Source organism: Gopherus flavomarginatus, chromosome 25 (assembly GCF_025201925.1).
Source record: "Gopherus flavomarginatus isolate rGopFla2 chromosome 25, rGopFla2.mat.asm, whole genome shotgun sequence".
NCBI lineage: Eukaryota > Metazoa > Chordata > Testudines > Testudinidae > Gopherus > Gopherus flavomarginatus.
The window spans coordinates 3,272,999-3,292,334 of NC_066641.1; the positions used below are offsets into that span (position 1 = coordinate 3,272,999).

The 19,336-nt window shown below is 45.5% G+C and overlaps 1 protein-coding gene across 2 annotated transcripts in view; it reads left to right on the forward strand.

The window, feature by feature from the left end:
• The window catches only part of NSF (N-ethylmaleimide sensitive factor, vesicle fusing ATPase), a 155,258-nt gene extending 144,667 nt beyond the window's left edge, over window positions 1-10,591 (forward strand). Inside the window, exons 19-21 of one of the 2 annotated variants that reach the window (XM_050934943.1) lie at window positions 1,739-1,852; window positions 7,759-7,814; window positions 8,899-10,591. In XM_050934943.1, the coding sequence (XP_050790900.1) occupies window positions 1,739-1,852; window positions 7,759-7,814; window positions 8,899-8,914 (186 nt within the window). In that variant the 3' untranslated portion in view covers window positions 8,915-10,591. The remainder of the gene's footprint in view (window positions 1-1,738; window positions 1,853-7,758; window positions 7,815-8,898) is intronic. The other variant, XM_050934944.1, reaches the window with a different exon arrangement.
• The last annotated feature ends 8,745 nt before the right edge of the window (window positions 10,592-19,336 follow it).

Genomic DNA, 19,336 nt, shown 5'->3' on the forward strand with positions numbered 1-19,336 from the left:
GGTACTGGTTGATAGCAGGATGACTATGAGTCGCCAATGTGATACGGCTGTTTAAAAAAGCAAATGCGATTTTGGGATGCATCAGGCGGGGTATTTCCTGCAGGGATAAGGATGTGTTAGTACCGTTGTATACGGCGTTGGTGAGACCCCATCTGGAATACTGTGTGCAGTTCTGGTGTCCCATGTTCAAGAAGGATGAATTCAAACTGGAACAGGTTCAGAGACGGGCTACGAGGATGATCCGAGGAATGGAAAAACTGCCTTATGAAAGGAGACTCAAAGAGCTTGGCTTGTTTAGCCTGGCCAAAAGAAGGCTGAGGGGGGATATGCTCGCCCTATTTAAATATATCAAGGGGGTTAACGTTAGGGAGGGAGAGGAATTATTTAAGTTTAGTACTAATGTAGCCACGAGGACGAATGGGTATAAACTGGATATTAGGAAGTTTAGACTTGAAATTAGACGAAGGTTTCTGACCATTAGAGGAGTGAAGTTCTGGAATAGCCTTCCGAGGGAAGTAGTAGGGGCAAAAGACTTCCCTGGCTTTAAGACAAAGCTTGATAAGTATATGGAGGGGATGTTATGATAGGATCGTTAATTTGGGCAATTGATCTTGAATTACCACCAGACAGGTCTGCTCAGTGGTCTGCGGGGAGATGTTGCATGCGATGGGTACTGAGTTGCTGCGGAGAATTCCTTCTTGGGTGCTAGCTGGTGACTCTTGCCCACATGCTCAGGGTTTAGCTGATCGCCATATTTGGGGTCGGGAAGGAATTTTCCTCCAGGGCGGATTGGCAGGTGCCCTGGAGGTTTTTCGCCTTCCCCTGCAGCGTGGGGCACGGGTCGCTTGCTGGTGGTGTCTCTGCAGCTTGAGGTCTTCAAACCATTTTTGAGGATTTCAATAACTCGGTCCTGGGATAGGGGTTGTTATAAAATTGGATGGGTGGGGTTCTGTGGCCTGCCTTGCGCAGGAGGTCAGACTAGATGATCAGATTGGTCCCTTCTGACCTATGAGTCTATGAGTCTAGGAGAGAGAGGGAGGCAAATACAGAGAGAGAAAAAATACAGAGGAAGTGACTTCATTTTTCTGCTGGCTGGAAATGGTTCAGAAGGCATAGAAGAGAGAGAGCAGCGTTGTCCTCAAAACACTTGAAATTTGAATCCATGGGGCCCAGTCCTGCGAGGCACTGACTTGCCATTGAGTTGGCTAATGGGGGCTGAGGAAGCTGAGCACGTCCAGAGATGTTTGGCCTCCACAGGATCAAGCCCATGGCTGGCTTCTGCTCTTCACAACTGTGCAGTTTGCAGCAGATGATGTAAATGTTTTAGCCTGTTAATACAACCTTGCAAAATGGTGCTCCACAAGGCAAATAAAATAGTGTTAGTATTTTCATTATCATCATCATCATGTCTGATAATTTTTACCACAGTTTTGCAAGGTTGCTGTAGCACACATTACTATGTTCCTTATAGACTCTCATACGGGGAAGACTAGCCTAGGATATAAGATTCAGGAAGTAAATCAATGAAAGGTTGACTCTGTATGATACTGTTGATAACAGCTATGTCATACAAGTATCCTGGTATGACTGTTCCTATAGCATCTCCAGGCAGTTTCTCAGTTACTCTTAACTGTTTCCAAGACTAAGCTAAGGACTGTTTTCTAATGTTGCACTCACCAGTGTGGCTGGCATAGTTGCCCTTCTAATGCTGCTGGCTGTCTTCTGGGTTTCTTTCCAGCTTCTTGGTAACTTCAAAGATAACGAGCGTAGCACCATTGCACAGCACGTCAAAGGGAAGAAAGTGTGGATCGGAATCAAGAAGCTGCTGATGTTGATCGAGATGTCACTACAAGTAAGAGGCTTTTTGCTTCAGGGGTGTATAAGAGAGACTAGAACATTCTTGAACGCACCTTTTGGCCCACAGACCCTTGTCTCTGTGAAATTGGGAGCCCTGTATTGTGTCTGGTATGGTTTGAACATGGTACATTTCCAAAAAGGCAACAGTGTTACTTGCAGATTTCCTTTCAGTAGAGAGAGTGCCATGTCTCAGTCCACTGAGAGATCTATACAAAATGGAGTGCCCATGAGCTGTATAAAGTTACTCTGCAGAGAAGTATCTGCAGCCCAGAGGATCTGGGTTGACTTACCTTTAATGAATTGCCTTCTCAAGCACAAGTGATAAGTTAAGATTGCAGATAGTGATAATTGAGGATTTTGTTATGAAAAAGTTTCCTGTGCAGGTGCAGCAGCTCTTTCCCTGAAAGAAGATAAATCTGTCAAGCTGTTCAGCTGCTTTCTTCATTTTCCACTTTCAGCACTTTAAAGAAAAGAATTGCCTAGGGTAGAAATATGTAGCTCTTAGCCCCTCACTGTTGCATCTCCTGTGCCCGCAAGCTAGCGATCAGGCACATGCTCCATTGTGTTTGTGAGTTAAAAAAAGTGTGTAGCATTTGGACCTAATCCTCAGTGGCTGATGTTTCAGAGCCCTTCTACATTTGAACCCTTCCCTCCCATTCCCCCTTTTTTCATCAAATGGATTTGGTGCAGCCAAATGTACTGTCTTTAGATCTTCCTATGAGATGCTGAGCATAAATGAAACAGCGCATAGTTTAGCAGCGTACAAGTCATGTATCCCCTCTGTTCACTATTCACAATTCTGTTAAAACTTGCACAGCGCTGAGGAGCTGCTCTAACTAGATGTCACCTGAGGGAATAAAGTCATTTATCTAGATTACTTTTTCCTCTCTTTCCCTTGACTTTTAATTCCATACCTACAGGCAAGTCAATGCTCACACGCATTAACTGTGTTTAATGGGCTCAGACCTGCCAGGGTACAGTTACAGCCAATTTTACTTAAAATCTTGACAAGAGATGCCTCTCTAACCTTCTTCTGAGACAGGGAAATGACTTCAGTTAGATTGTGACCTTGAACATGGGTGCTTTTAAAACTCCAGGATTAAAAATGTGCAGAGTAAGGGCAGTTCTGAAATGGGGGAGTGGGAATCAAATTGCATCAGATTTTCCCCACAGCTGCATACCTACGTGGTGAGCGGTGTCGCTAGGGGGTAGGGTGTTTTCCCCCTTGGAAACAGGCTGCTGTCCTGAAATGTTTCAGAAGAATGTTGTCACTTACAAGCCAAGTGCACGGTCAAGCATTTAAAAGTGATTTTGTTTAACAAGGTGGTCATTTTGTAGACAATTTGAATCCCTGACAGACCAGCCTGAGGGAAAGTAGGCAGCATTTTAACTTAGGTTCAAGTCATTTTGAATACATTAAATAGAGAGGTGGCTAATGAGAGCAAATTGCAGCTTATACAGATGTTGGGTATGCAATTGGTTGGTAGCAATGTGATCCACGGCCATTAATTAATTAAAGTAATTTGCATTCTGCGTAGCTCCTTTATATTCAATCTCCCACACACATGAAATCTTTGTATTGCAAAAAGTCCTCGCTTTTCACACAAGTCTCAGCTGTACTTTGTTGCCATAGATACAGGAAAAAATTCACATGTTCGCAGCTGATAAGAGAGAGTTCATATTCAGAGATCTTGAGGGACCATTGTGCTGCTCTGGCCTAGCTTCCTACATGGCCAAAGTCATGGAATTTCACCAAGTGAAGTGACGCTTCAAGTCCAGACCTTCTGGTTGAGCTTGAATGTGTCTGCTAGACAGACATCTAATCCTGCCTTAAAGACTCCAAGTGATAGTGAATCCACCACATGCCGAGGTATTTTATTCCCATTTTTTCATGTCCTCTGTGTATATACATCTTCCTACTGTATTTTCCACAGCATGCATCTGATGAACTGGGGGTTCGCCCACGAAAGCTTATGCTCAAATACATTTGTTAGTCTCTAAGGTGCCACAAGTACTCCTGTTCTTTTTGCTGATACAGGCTACCACAGCTTCCACTCTGAAACTTCACTGTTAAAAATGCGCACCTGATTTCTAGTCTGAATTTGTCCCGCTTCAGTTTCCAGTCACTGGATCTAGGTGTGCCTGTGTCTGCTGGAGCCCTAGAATTGGAAATCCTCTCCCCATTCAGGTACCTCTTCACCTTCTCTTGGGTAAACCCAGTAGATTGAACTGCTTCAGTCTCTTCCTGTAAGCCAAGTTTTCCAAACCTTGAGCCACTCTTGTCATGCTTTTCTGACCCCTTTCCAATATGTCCACATTCTTTTTGAAGTGTGGACATCAGAACTGGGCACAGTATAGAGTTGGTGTCTCACCAGTGTGATGTGTACAGTGTCGGTATCACTCCCCCCCTTGCTTCATATTCCACTGCTCAGACATCCAAGGTTTGTTTGCTTTCTCAGCCACTGTGCTGTACCATGAGCTCATGTTCAGGTGTTTGTCCTTTGAGCCTAAAGTTCTTCTCTGAGTTGCTACTTTCACAAACACTCCTTTGTCCTATACGTGTAACCTACATTCTTGCTTCTAGATATGACCTTATAGTTGGATTGGATCAAAATACATTTTGTTCAATTGAGCCCTGCTTACTAAACGATCCACATTGCTCTGTATAAGTGACCTGCCTGTCTGATTTTTTATCACTCCACCAATTTCTGAGTCATATCCAAACTTTATCAGTAATTATATATTTTTTCCAGATCATTGATAGAGATTAAATGGTATTGGGCCACGAATACAATGCTGTGGGACCCCATTAGAAATAATACTCTCATTCACTGACTGTTTCCCATTTAAAATTAGTTTTTAATCAATTTAATATATACTGCATTGGTCTTGCATAATTGCTATTTTTTAATCAAAATGTTGTGCAGGACTAAGTCAGATACCTTACAGATGTCTGATATCAGTTAACTTTGTCTACAAAACTTGTAATCTCATTAATTATGCTTCTGTTGTTTAATTTTTTAACCATGCAGGATCAGTGTCAAGCTAACCAACCCATAGTTATCCAGGTCATCCCATTTATCCTTTAAATAATGACACAACAGTGGTTGGTTTTCTTTTTCTAGTCCTCTGGAATATCCTCAACATTCCAAGATTTGTTAAAAATCAACGTTGGTGGCTCTGAGCAACTCAGCTAATTCTTTTTAAATTCTTGGGTGCAACCATTCCCACAGTTTGAAAAATAGTCAAGTATGGTAGTTGCTGTTTAATATTCTGCCCAGTTACTGTTCTCATAGAAAATATTTTCACTGTGAGATATGAATGTATCATCCAGCTCCTTTCCAAACATGGAACAGTATTAGTGATTGAACTAGTCTGCCTTTTCTTCATTATTATTGACAAGTTTACTATCCTTGTCTAGTATGAGACTTATACCATTGCTAGGATTTATTTTGTTCCTGATATATTTTATAAAACCGTCTTACTGTCCCTAGTCCTACTGGTCAGGCTTATTCACTCATACTTTTAGCTTCCCTTATCAGTAGTCTTCATTTCTACAGCACCACTAATTTATAGTCATTGCCATCAACTTCCCTCTCTTTCCATTTGTTACATTTTGTTTTTTCATAAATCTGGAATCAATAGACAATTTTCTTCAACTATAAGAACATAAAACATACAGTAAAGGAACTGTTAGCTGTAGTTTCCCTTCTGGCACTCGTATGCTCATCAGATTAAATATTATCCTATATCTATCCAAGTGTCGGTCAAGAGGCCAGTGAGCGTATTGCAGCTAGCCCTCCTTTTGTGTTTATTTTGCTAAGTGTGGGTCTGAGTGCTCCCTTCAAAGAGAATATTTGGTTCCCTAGTTCCAAAATTACAGCGTTTGTTAACTTTGGCCTGTCCATGTGGAGTATTTCCAGTACTAGCCCACCATACTTCACCAACCTCCCTGAAGACTAAAGAATAAACAACTGAATATGGAGCTTATATTCAAACTGTGTGAGATGCAATAAAATGTAAATAAAACATTAGGAAGCTGCAATCTCTGATTTCCAAGTGGTTATAACTCAAACTCCTCCTACTTGGATGGGATGTAAGAAACAAAGCCTCTCCCATCTTCATAACAAATCAGAAGTCTAGCCTTCATTTCTTAGTCCCAAGCTGTGTTCAGTCTTAATGGCTGAGACTTAGTGTCTTAGGGCTGGTCTACACTACGGGGGAAAATCGATCTTAGATACGCAACTTCAGCTACGTGAATAACGTAGCTGAAGTCGAAGTATCTAAGATCGAATTACTCACCGTCCTCACGGCGCGGGATTGATGTCTGCGGCTCCCCCTGTCGATTCCGCAACTCCGTTCGGTTTGGTGGAGTTCCAGAATCGATATAAGTGCGTTCGGGGATCGATATATCGCGTCTAGATGAGACGCGATATATCGATCCCCGAGCAATCGATTGCTACCCGCAGATACGGCAGGTAGTGAAGATGTACCCTCAGTTTTGTTCATTTCCCTGTTATGATTGCCTGGAGAGTGCCTCTCCTGTTTCCTATGGGACTTCTTTCATAGAACCACAGGGTTAGAAGGGACCGCAAAGGTCATCTAGTCTAACCCCCTGCCAAGATTCAGGACTTGTTGCATCTAAAACATCCAAGACAGATGGCTTCATCCTTCTTTTGAATACCTCAAGTGAAGGAAATTCCACGACTTCTCTAGGCAAATTGTTCCATTGTCGTCCTGTTCTTACAGGGAGGAAGTTTTTCTTGAGATTTAATCTAAATCTGCTCTGCTGGAGTTTGAACCCACTGCCTCTTGTTCTGCCTCTGTGGCCAGAGACAACAACTTTTCTCCATCTTTTTGGGGCAGCCTTTCAAGAATTTGAAGACCGCTATCATGACCCTCCTAAATCTCCTCTTTTCCAAAGCAAGCATACCCCATTCCTTCAAGCCTTTGCTCATATGGCAGCAAAGAGTCCTATGGCACCTTATAGACTAACAGACGTATTGGAGCATGAGCTTTTGTGGGTGAATACCCACTTCATCGGATGCATGTGGCTGCATTCCACCCTTCTGGTCATCTTTGTCACTCACCTCTGGGTCCTTTCTGCTTTCTCTATATCCTTTCTATATGTTTGTGACCAAAATAGGATACAACTCTCAGATGAGGCCTAACCAGCGCTGAGTAGATCGGTACTATCGCTTCCTGTGACTTGCATGCTCTGCCTCTGTCAATGCAACCCAGCATTGTATTTGCCCTTTTTGCAACAGTTTTGCATTGTTGACTCATGTCAAAGCTGTGATCCACCACAACTCCCAGATAGTCCTCAGTTGTGCTGCTGCTGCCAAGCCAGTTATCCCCCAGTCTGTATTTGTGCGTTTGGTTTTTCTTCCCTAAGTGTAGCACCTTACATTTATCTTTGTTGAATTTCATTTTGTTGTCTGTAGCCCAGTTCTCCAGTTTATCAAGATCCCTCTGAATTTAACTCTCTCCTCCAAAGTGTCTGTAGCCTCATCTGCAGCTTTGATTGATGTGGTCTCTAGTCCAACATCCAGGTCATTAATAAAGATGCTAAACAACACCGGACCCAGAACAGAATCCTGTGGAACCCCACTTGAGACCTCCCTCCAACCTGACATCATTCCATTAATAGTTACTCTTTGTATGCAGTTGTTTAACCAATTATGTGTCCACTTCGTGGCAGTTCTACTGAGCCCACATTCCCGCAGCTTATTTATGAGAATGTCATGTGGGACTGTGTCAAAAGCCTGCTGAAATCCAGGTATATTATATCCACCGCATTCCTTCTTTCCACCAAATCAGTTATCCGGTCAAAGAAGGAAATCAAGGGGTGGTCCACGCCTGCTGCTAGTGACCACCCTTTCATCTTTCTTTTGTATCTAGATGGATCCTGAGTATCGTGTGAGAAAGTTCCTGGCACTCCTAAGAGAAGAAAGGGTGTAAGTACTTCTAATATTTTAAAGGCTGATCCAGGACCCAGTTCTGCTCTCAGATGCAAGGGTGCCACTCCCCCTGACGTCAGAGGAATTGCAAGAGAGTATCTGACAGCAGTGTTGGGTTCTGGGGTAGCAATACCTCTTTTAAATTCCATTTTGAACCTTCCCTTCCTACTCCAGTATCATTCTGTTCCTCAGTGACTCTCTAAAGCTATTAGGGACCCAGAGCATATTTGAATTCTCTGCCTTCCCTGAATATCCAGGGGAGGCATTAAACTTGTGCCTTATCTGCTATCTCTGACTAGGCTAAATCAGGAGTAGCTCCACTGTAGCTAGTGGAGTTAAACCCTATGACATCAAAATCGGGCCATTTGCCTGTTGGCACTATTTATTTTTCTCTCTGTGTCCTGCTTTGTCAGCCTTCCCTGTCCCTGTGCAAAGGGCCCAATCCCACTCCTGTTGAACTGGACATACAGCCAGGCCCTCACTGGCAACATCGTTTCACAGAAGGCTGCTCTCCAGGGCATGCACTGAAATCTCTGGGGCAATGTTCCCTCTCATTTTTTATGTCCATGTGCAGAATGAATTTTGTTAGATGCACCAATATGAAGGGTGATGAGGGTGGGAGTGGGGCCAAGGGGTTAAGAGTGTGGGAGGGGACTCAGGGCAGGGTCAGAGGGTTGGGGTGAGGGCTCTGGCTGAGGGTGTGGGCTCTGGGGTGGGGCTGGGGATGATGGGTTTGGGGTGAAGGCTGCTCCAGGGCTGTGATGAGATGACTTCCCCCAACACTCTCTCACTGCAGCAGCTTGGGGCTGGGTGAGAGACGTCTTTCCCCGGCTGCAGCAGCTCCAGCTGGGCTGGGCTGGGCTGTGCCAGGGTGGGGGCTCCCCTCCCTGGCATCTCTGGCAGGGCTGGGCTGGGCCAAGAAAGGGACTTCTCTCCCCACCTGTGCAGCCGTTGAGAGTCTGCTGCGCAGCTGACCGGGAACTTAGGTTGGGAGGTAGCAGTTTGCAGATATGTCTGCTGTGTCTGGGTGTCGGTGTCTGCAGAGAGACATGCTTTGTGGCTGTTGTGGTCTGTTTTTCAGTAGTGTGCTCGACTGAGTGGAGATGGACTATGTGCAGAGCTCAATGGCTGGAGAAGTGACCAAGCTGGAGAATACACTGGGATCTGTCTTCTTCTGTTCAACACACTGGACAGAGTGAAATGTTCATCATCCTTCAACATTCCACTTGGAATTTGCATGTTTAGCAAAATAAAATATCCGTTCTTTGCTCTTAAATATGCTGGTGTCTTGTGGAATGGTCAGTCTCCTTTAGAATACCTTGCTTCTGTTTCTGTGCACGCTAAAGTACATTCTCACTGGTTTATCATGGAGGACGTATCCAACGAATTTTGAAGCTAACACTTAATGTCCAGCATTAAATTAATACCACAATATGGCACCTTTTCTGTAGAAAAGTTCTACTTCTAACCTACAATGGTGTAGTCTGCAGGTGTATTGCAGTGTGTTTGTGATATCTTTGTGATGGTGATTGCTTTCCTGTACAGGTGTCTGTCGTTATATGATCCAGTAGGATTGGCTCAGTCTGGCCTGATATGATGTCCTGTAATGTTGTTTCAGCCAGACTGATAGCCAGCACTAGCTTTTCTGTGATGATTCGAAACACGAGGCAAGGCAGTCGCTGTCTTTGACAGCAAAGCTCAGTAATAATGAGGCTACAGCACACTTTGAGATTCACTCAGTTTGGGACACAGTGGGGCTAACAGCAGTAGTCACTGCAACGGGCAGTGAGTGGCATTAGGCAGAGGTGGGTTCCTTCCCTAGCCAGATAGACACACAACAATCATTTTTGTAAAGCTTTGACAATTTTTTTTAGTTTTCTTACTCAAGCATCTTTGGATTCATAATGTCAATTGAGAACCTAAATTTTATTAAAAGCCAGTGTGGGGGGTATCGAAGCCAGAACTGGCATTAACCAGTCTAACTACTTCTGCTTTCCTGATGAGCTACTAAGGATTGGACAAAATGATCTTTCCTCTCATCCTTTGAAAGGGTAGGTATCCGCATTCTTTTCCTGAGTTCTCCAGGTTCTGCAGGCCCCCTTGTGTTGCCTGGGCAGGCTCAGTTTGCATTCTTGCACTGTGGTAAAGCAATGTACCAACCTTTGGCTGCAAAGTACCTGCACGCTACCCATTTACTGATCACTGAATGAGAATTCTCTTCCCCAGTCAATGAGCTCAGCCCGTATTTTAACAAAGCGCACGGAGCATGCTGCTATATTTTCCCCACCCGTGACAGGGTGAGGCAGGCAAACAGCCATTTGCAGGCTTACTGCCAAAGGCTAGCAACTCAGACACCCCTAGGGGTTTGGGAGCAACCTCCTTCTCTGCGAATGTCCTTTGGTCTCGTGGTTGAAGGCAAACCGTTCCCTAGACCTTGCTGTGTACTTGAACTTGGTCATGTGTTTTAGCCATTTAACTTACCTCCTTGAATTTTTCTTCTTTTGGTCAGTGCTGCTGTACTGTGATTTTGTGAGTCCCGGTGGCCAGTATGCACCCTCCCATATTTGTGTATGATTTTGCAACTTTCATTTGTCCCCTTCTTCCCCCCCACCCCAAATCCTAGCGAACGCAGCACACAATGTATTAATTTATGTCTCAGATTAAATTATGTAAACATTTTATTGTGTTTTTTTGTCCAGAGAGATATTGAAAAACATAAATATTATATGGTTTAAATGTAGCTCGTGGATGCAATAAAAGGCACCTACTTGGAATGACTTGGGAGGCTGACTTGTCCTTGGGAGAGGGATGTGTTGGTGGCGGGAGCTGGTACATATTGAGAACTGGGTATATTGAATGCATCCAGGCACAGGCCACAAACTGCTGTTTCTGGGGTCTTACTTTAAGATACAGCTGTGGAGATCTTTAGAAGCAAAGCTCAGGTTCTTGGAGTTGTTCCCATACCGGTTACAGGGAGTGATCAAATGGATTTTGCATGCAAAGAGAAAAACAGATCAAGGGCCAATATTTTCAAAAGGGAATAATCTTTTGATGATCAGTATTTTGGTGCCCAACTTGAGACAGTATGAAGGGTCCTGATCTTCAGAAAGCCTGGGCACGACCCCTCTGAGCATCAGGTCCCTTTAAGGCATCTCAGGTCAACACTTTGGAAAATCTTGGCCGAAATCATTAACTCTTTGACCATGGGCTAACAAGGAAATGTTACCGGATTCAATTTGATCTTTAAAACCACACTGGGGAGTGTTTAACTAAAGCCCTGGCTTTCACCGTGTCACCTCCCAAGTCCCACTCTCTGCATAGCCTATGCAACCTGGCACTTCCATCACATGTTGCCCTAAGTGGTTAGTAACATTGTGTTACAGAGCTGGCCTGGGTGTCAGGCCCTTGGGGATAGAGGCGTGTTTTCACAGGAATTGCTCTTTCGATATATTCTCCTTTTATGTAAAATAAGTAATGCCCATGACTTTTGTTATACACATTCCGGCTGCTAACTTAATTATTTCCTTGTCATCCTCCTAGCGCTTTCACTTCAATTGAAGGTCCCACATGAACCACCCAAGGCTGCATTTCAACCGTAGAACATTCAGTACTGAACTGTTAAGCAAATGGGTTTTATTCTAGCATCCCATGATGCTACACTACATCTCACGCCACAACACAAGCAGGTTCAGAAGCCAAAGGACTGGGCTAGCCATCTGATGCTATAAGGGCGTGAGAGAAAAGGAATTTATTTGGTTTGCGGCACATGTATCAACCAGTAATAGAATTCTGCTTGATCTAGTGTTCAGAAATTGGTATGTGTATTCTGAAGGCATTTGCCAAGTTTCTTGTTCTCTGACCATCTCTGCTGGACTAATGGTAAAAGTTTGACTAGGCAGACAGTGTGGTTCTCCCTACAGTATTTCAGCTTTGAAAAACCCTACTAGGCACCCATTTTGTTACCTTCTCCAATCTAATCTCTCTCTGGTTGTATTCTCTGCCAGATCTTTGCTTGTTGATTTGAATGTTTAGAACGATAATGATTAGCAAACGGGGGCTGTGGAGTGGGCGGATATCAGCAGTTACCCAGATAGGAAGGGTCCACACTCATGTGTGTGCTAGATACTGGAACTCATTTCCCATGTCTCAGACACAGAAACGGGGGCAGACTCTGGTCTTTGGTTTCCGTGGTCTAGTGTTTAAAAGGCCAGTGATTGCGTGTACATCTTTTCCAACATATAAATAGAAACTGGTGGTAAAACCTTGGCGTAAGCTAGCAGGAAATTCCTTTAGCTAACGGAGTGTTGCTCTGAAGCCCAGACACACTGGGTGTGTGTATACACATCAGTGTAAGCCTAGGGCTAGTGCGATGCAAGTCAGCTGACCCATGTCAGGGAATCCTGGCCTTGAGCATCTACATTGTATTTTAAACCTAGGTTAAGGATTTGCTGACCAATGCTCGAACCTAGGGCTGTGGCATCCACACCAGATGCAGAGACTCAAGACACAGTAACCCTATCCTGGAGTGCCTAGCACCCCCCAATGTCGACCCACTAGCCCTACTTACATGTTGCAGTGTGGAAAAACGACTGCCCACCCTGTTTCCTAACTGTAATGGCAGGTGCCGATAAGGAGCACGTGAGTGCCCCAAAGTCGGTCCTGGGGCCAGTTTTCTTCAATATCTTCATTAATGATCTGAAGGATGGTGTGGATTGCACCCTCAGCAAGTTTGCAGATGACACTAAATTGGGAGGAGTGGTAGATACGCTGGAGGGTAGGGATAGAAAACAGAGGGGCCTAGACAAATTAGAGGATTGAGTCAAAAGAAACCTGATGAGTTTCAACAAGGACAAGTGCAGAGCCCTGCACTTGGGATGGCAGAATCCCATGCACTGCTACAGACTAGGGACTGAGTGGCTAGGCAGCAGTTCTGCAGAAAGGGACCTAGGGGTTACAGTGGACGAGAAGCTGGATATGAGTCAAGTGTGCCCTTGTTGCCAAGGAGACTAACAGCATGTTGGGCTGTATAAGGAGCATTACCAGCAGATCAAGGGATGTGATCATTCCCCTCTATTCAACATTGATGAGGCCTCGTCTGGAGTACTGTGTCCAGTTTTGGGCCCCACACTACAAGAAGGATGTGGAAAAATTGGAAAGAGTCCGGCGGAGGGCAGCAAAAATGATTAGGGGGCTGGAGCACATGACTTATGAGGAGAGGCTGAGGGAACTGGGATTGTTTAGACTGCAGAAGAGAAGAATGAGGGGGGATTTGATAGTTGCTTTCAACTACCTGAAAGGGGGTTCCAAAGAGGATGGATCTAGACTGTTCTCAGTGGTGGCAGATGACAGAACAAGGAGCAATGGTTTCAGGTTGCAGCGGGGGAGGTCTAGGTTGGATATTAGGAAAAACTATTTCACTAGGAGGGTGAAGCACTGGAATGGGTTACCTAGGGAGGTGGTGGAATCTCCTTCCTTAGAGGTTTTTAAGGCCCGGCTTGACAAAGCCCTGGCTGGGATGATTTACTTGGGAATTGGTCCTGCTTTGAGCAGGAGGTTGGACTAGAACCTCCTGAGGTCCCTTCTAACCCTGATAGTCTATGATTCTAGTGCACAAACTGCAGAATTACAGAATTGCTGCACCCAGAGAGGCTGTTAGGAAGTTTGGAGGCTGGCTCCCACTCACTGCTCTCACAGTGCACGCTGCCTGGGCTCCTCTGCACATACAGCCCCATGGAGCAGAGGTTGGGCCCAGGAGCAAGGAACAACGTGGGACAGGACCAAGTGGCTGTCCTGCAGGGAGGGGGAGCAGCACAGTTCGTGGCTCAGCACGGTGAGGAGGAGGAGAGCCCCCAACATCTTGGCAGCCAGGAGCTGCCTCCCATCTGTCAACTTTGCTCCCTGCTCTGGGCAAGCTTTGTGCAGCAGTGAAAAGGAGCAGGAAACACTGCCGTAGGAGGCTGCAGGGAGGGTTTGGGCCTGGCTACCACTTGCCGCCCTGACAGTGCATGACAGAGCACCCCTGCATATGCAGTTCCGGGGGCAGAAAGCAAAGTGGGGTCCAGCAGCTGCCCTGCTGGGATGGGGTAGCTCAGCCAGGAGCTCTGCTGCTGCTCCTTCCAGCAGGGCAGCTGCTTAGTCCCTGCTCTGCTCTGCTCTCTGGCCCCCAAGGCCGTCCCTGGGGCTGTGCATGCAGGGGCGCCTGGGCAGCACGCACCATGCAGCAGCTCTCTGCAAAAGCTGCTTTGGCTCAGTCTCGATTGCAAACCCTGCAGGCATCCTGGTAGCGTGTGTGCAGACTGGCTTTCAGCAGACAAAGGGTTAACGCTGATCCGAGCTGCTGCGCCAAGGTTGCTGTTTGCCAACAGTCTGTGGTGCAGCCTATTGCATAGAAAGGACTAAGGAAGTTGCCCCAAGGAAGTCGGGGATACACCTGGAGGACTTCGAGGACCCAAGTCAAGCTGGGGCCATGTGCACACAGGAAAGCAACAGGGCTCAGACCCAGTTTAACATGGGCTTGGACCCTCTTGTAGGGGTCTTGGACCCTAGGTTCAAGCCCCAGGTTAACCCAATTGGAGTGTGGATGCAAGGGGGTGTGTTATATTGCTGGCTAGACAAGCCCACTGGGGCTCGCCTGACTGTTGGCTTCTTCTGCACGCTCCATTTAAAGGCGTTGTGTGTTCTGGCCTGTGCTACTTAAGAAAGCCCAGGAGTGGGTATGTACTGGTGGGGAGCAGTTTGATGTGTGACCGCCAAATCAAACCAGCACCTGTCCAACTGTTCCCCAAATTGAGGTCCTGTAGCGGGGTGAGCACCCACTCCAGCCCTGAAGGAGTGGGAAAAGCCTGGCTGGGGCAGGGAGCAAAGCCCTGGCTGATTGGAGGAAGTGGCTGCAGCTGGGGCCATGCCCCAAACAGACTCAGCTGGCCCTATAAAGGCAGGGAAGCCAGGGGCAGAGAGACAGTCACTCTCTGACTGGAGAGGGAGACAGGCCTGGCTGCTGGGGAACTCACCCAGGGGACCTAGAGGGAGGCAGGGCTGGGGAAAGGCCTTAGGAGCTGGGAAGCGCTAGGCCAGCAACTCCCCAGGTTCAGGGCTTAGTTCTAGGCCCACCTAGGGATTGGGCTTGCAGGGGGGCAGCCGGAAGGTGGGGAAAGACAGCCAGTCCAAACCCCTTGTTGTCTGTGATGATCGGCTGATACACTGCAGTCTGCCCCAGGGTGCGGGGGCTAGATGGAGACTGGCAGTAGCCACGACTGAGGTGATATGGGGATGGGGGTGGGAGGTTTCCCTGGGGTGGGGAAATCCTGAAAAAGCGGGGTACTGCTGGGGGGGCAGCACCCAAGACAAGGGCACTGGGGTCCTGCGAGGGACACGAGGGCCAATGGCAAGCAGATCACCAGCCTGCAGAAGGCACTGATGGGTCGAAGAGCTAATTCCCGAGGATGACCAGCGGGAGGTGCCACAGGGGTGAGCCCGCACCGTTACAGGTCCCCATGCGCTAAAACATTGCTAGAGTTTCTAAAAATTGTATAATGCAAACGGGATTGCACCCAACACAAGATGATGCTATTTTGGAATAAATTATGATGGGTAAAGATGAATTAATCACTGGACTGAAAGTTGGTGGTTGCCATGGGACCTGCTTACATGCAAACACAGAACAGTCCCAACCAGTAATATATAAAAGTGGTGCTTCAATATCGCTAACTTCCTAAAGCTGAGGGATTTTGAGTGAAATCGATTGGACGGAAAAATTTAGATAGAAAAATGTCAATGAAAATTGGGAGTTTATTTGATGCCCCAAAAATGACAATTCCACAATCAAAAAAGAGGCCGGGGTTAGCTAAAACCCTCCCTGGTTCAGTGGAGAAGTGAAGGCAGGAATTAGAAATAAAAAAAAAATGGAAAAAAGGGGAAATAACTTCTAATTTACATTGATTGCTATTCAGTACGGGACACTGATAAAAGCTAAATATACCCAGGAAGAATCCATGACTGGCAGGGCTAAGGGCAGTAAGAGGGAGTTTAAGTATATTAGGAACTAAAGAAATCCTAGCGATGGTGTTCGCCCATTACTAGGTAGAGATGGTAAAGTTGTTGATACAGAAAAGGCAGAAATGTTTAGTGAATCTTTCTGTTCTGTACTTGGAAAGAAAAAGGATTGTGTAGTCATGTTGCTTGGGGATGATGAAGTACTGTTCTGTTAGTAACTAAGGAAGACCTTAGGTAACATCTACTAGGGATAAATATTTTTATATCAACAGGCCTGGACAACTTGCCCCCAAAAGTTCCAAAAGAGTTGGTAAAGGATACCTCTAGCTCACTGATGTAGATTCTTAATAAATCTTGGAATACTGGGGGGATTCCAGAAGATTGGGAAAGTGTTAATGTGTCAATATTCAAAAAGTGCAAGCAGGGACGACCCGGTGAGGAAAAGCCAGTTATCCTGACATCCTGGATAAAATGATGGGAAAGTTGATATGGGATTCAGTGGATGAAGAACTAAAGGATAGGAATATAATGCCAGTCAACGGGGGTTTATAGGAAATAGGACTTGTCAGACAAACCTGATATCATTCTTTGATGAGCTCACAAGTTTGGTTGATAAAAGGTAACTGCACAGCTGTAATGTGCTATATGTTTGTAATGCATTTGACTGGGAACTGCAGTATATTTTGATTAGGAAATCAGCACTATGAAATACCATGAAAGCACGCATTAACTCGGTTAGGAACTGGCTAACTGACCGATCTCAAAACGTACCTGTCAATGGGGAACCAGAATTAAATGTAGGTGTTTCTGGGAGGTTCCACTGCGATTGGCAACTGGGCCTGATGCTATTCAACGTTTCCATCAGTCATGTGGAAGTGAATACAAAGCCACTGCCGATTACAATTTGCAGATGAGACACAGATTGGTGAAGTGGTAAATGAGAACAGGGCAGTCATACAGATCGAGCTGGGTTTCTTGGTAAACTGGGCCCATTCAAAGAAGATGCACTTTAATACAACCAAATGTAAAGTTACTTATCTAGAAACAAAGAATGCAGGTCCCACCTACAGAATGGGCGGCTGTATCCTGGCATGCAGTGACTGGAAAGGCCTTGGATGTCATAGTAGGCAAGCAACTGAACACAAACTCCCAGTGCGACACTGTGACAAAAAGGGGTAACAGGATGCTCCGGTGGATAAAAGGGAGTAGGGAGATAGTTTTACCTCAGTGTATGGCACTGATGAAATTGATAATTAAACATTGTGTCCAGTTGTGGGGTCCACATTCTGTAAAGGTTTTTGAAAAATCGGTGGGAGTACAGAAAAGAGGCCAAAAATATTTGATGGCTGGAGAAGATGCCTTACAGTGAGAGACGTGGAGAGCTCAGTCTGTGTAGATGGAGAGGTGAGTGGATCACAGTATAAGTATCATCACAGGGAGAAAATAGCAGGTACTCCGAAGGGTTTTTTAGTGCGCTGGAGAGAGGCAGAACAAGAATCAATGGCTGGGAAGCTGAAGCCAGACATTTGGCACATTTTTAACAGTGAGTGTGATTAACATTGGAACAAACCACCAAGTGACATGGGAATTCTCCCCTCTAGAAGGATCTAGTCTAAATCAAGGCTGGAGGCCTTTCTGAAAAAGGTGATTCATCCCACACACAAGTTATTGGGCTCAATACTGGGATATTTAATGGATTGTGTCAAACAACAGGTCAGACAGTGGTTCTCAAACCTTTGTACTGGTGACCCCTTTCCCATAGCACGCCTCTGAGTGCGGCCCCCCCTTATAAATTAAAAACACTTTTTTCTATATTTAACACCATTATAAATGCTGGAGGCAAAGTGGGGTTTGGGGTGGAGGTTGACAGCTCGTGACCCCCATGGAATAACCTCACGACCCCCTGAGGGGTCCCGACTCCCAGTTTGAGAACCCCCAGACTAGATAATCTAATGATCCCTTCTGGCCTTAAACTCTGTGATTCTATTTAATCTAATGCCATTGAGGTCTGTGTAGGATTAAGCTACATTGGACACTATCAGACGCTGTCTTGATGTTTGCTTACTGTGATATTTCATGGTAGAAAGCTGCTTGTGATAAGCACTATCACAATATGGCAAGTGATTCGTTTTTAGTATCAGTTTGTGTTAATTGAGGTGGTGTCTTAATGCAGTCACCAGTCCATCAAGAGAGTTGACCATTGCTGTGGATATCAGTTGACACTGATCTCACAAGTGTCCATAACAAGTGAACAACACAGGCTCTCGAGTGTGTCAGTTTAAGTTCATTTACTTTCTCTTTAATGTCTGTCTTAACAGGACAACAACAACAAGCAAATTGAAATATATTTATCTCCAAATATATATATCTCTATATCTCTATATATTTATATAATATATAATCTTAGTTAACTCAAAGATATATACATTGTATAATAAATAATGCTTATAAAAAGAGAATTTTCTGAATATAAAATTTAAAAAATCAACAACCTCTACAACTTTGTACAAACTTTGGATACAGCAGGTTGATGGGAAGGATTTTCCAGTCAGTGCTAGAATACTGGGCTACAGGGGAAATAATTACAAGGCAATAAACGTGCTATTTATTTATTAAATACCTTTTTATCTTGATTAAAAAAGCAAGGAATTTTGTTTCAAGTCAGGTGTCTGAAGTATTAGGAACATCCCTACAAGTGGTGGTGTGGGGTAGGGAGCAGCGGGGCTGGGTGTGGAAAGGGGAAGCCAGCCGGTGTTCGCATACACTAGCAGTGGAGACAGGAATGGCATCAGGGGCTGTGGTAATGGCCAGCTGGAGAAGCAGCTGCTAGGGAAATAGCTGGAGAACCCACTAGACCAAGCAAGAGCTGAAGGCGTGCTGGGGAAGCAGTGAGGAAACCATTGCTGGCCATGCTCGGTTCTGAGAGTGGCAGAAGGGTTGGCTTTCCTTAAGGGGGAAAGGAGGAAATCTACGTTTTCCTACGTTTCAAACTGTTAAATCCATATCTGCTAAAGCCCAATGTTAAAAGTTAAACCAAGCCTGCACAGCTGCTGTGCCAAGGCACCTCCGTCTTCACCTGAAACACCCCATGTGTTCCCAGTTATGAGTCCATTACACACCTCTTCCAATACATCTCAGTCCTGACCTGTGTCACACTCCCCTGCCCCTTGCCAGAGCAGATTGCCTGTCATGTTGAGGCTTGTCAAACAGAGTGGAACTACCAAAAAATCCATAGATATGTGACCTAAAGTGGATATGGAATGTCTGAGCCATTGAGCTGCCTGAGAGACATCGGTTAGGTTTCGAGAGCCCATGGCTGAGTCTCCCGTGCAGAAGCTAGACTTCTCTCAGTTTGGCTGTGGTGTTCATGAAGGGGACACTTGACTCCATATACATCATGGCACAGTTTATCAGGTACATTGTGGTCTTCGGCGCCATCCTGTGACACGAGGCTGCCGTGTGAGGAATGATGCTCCCAAGTTCAATGACGCTGGCCCCCGGCTCTGGCCTAACATCCCCTACGTTAG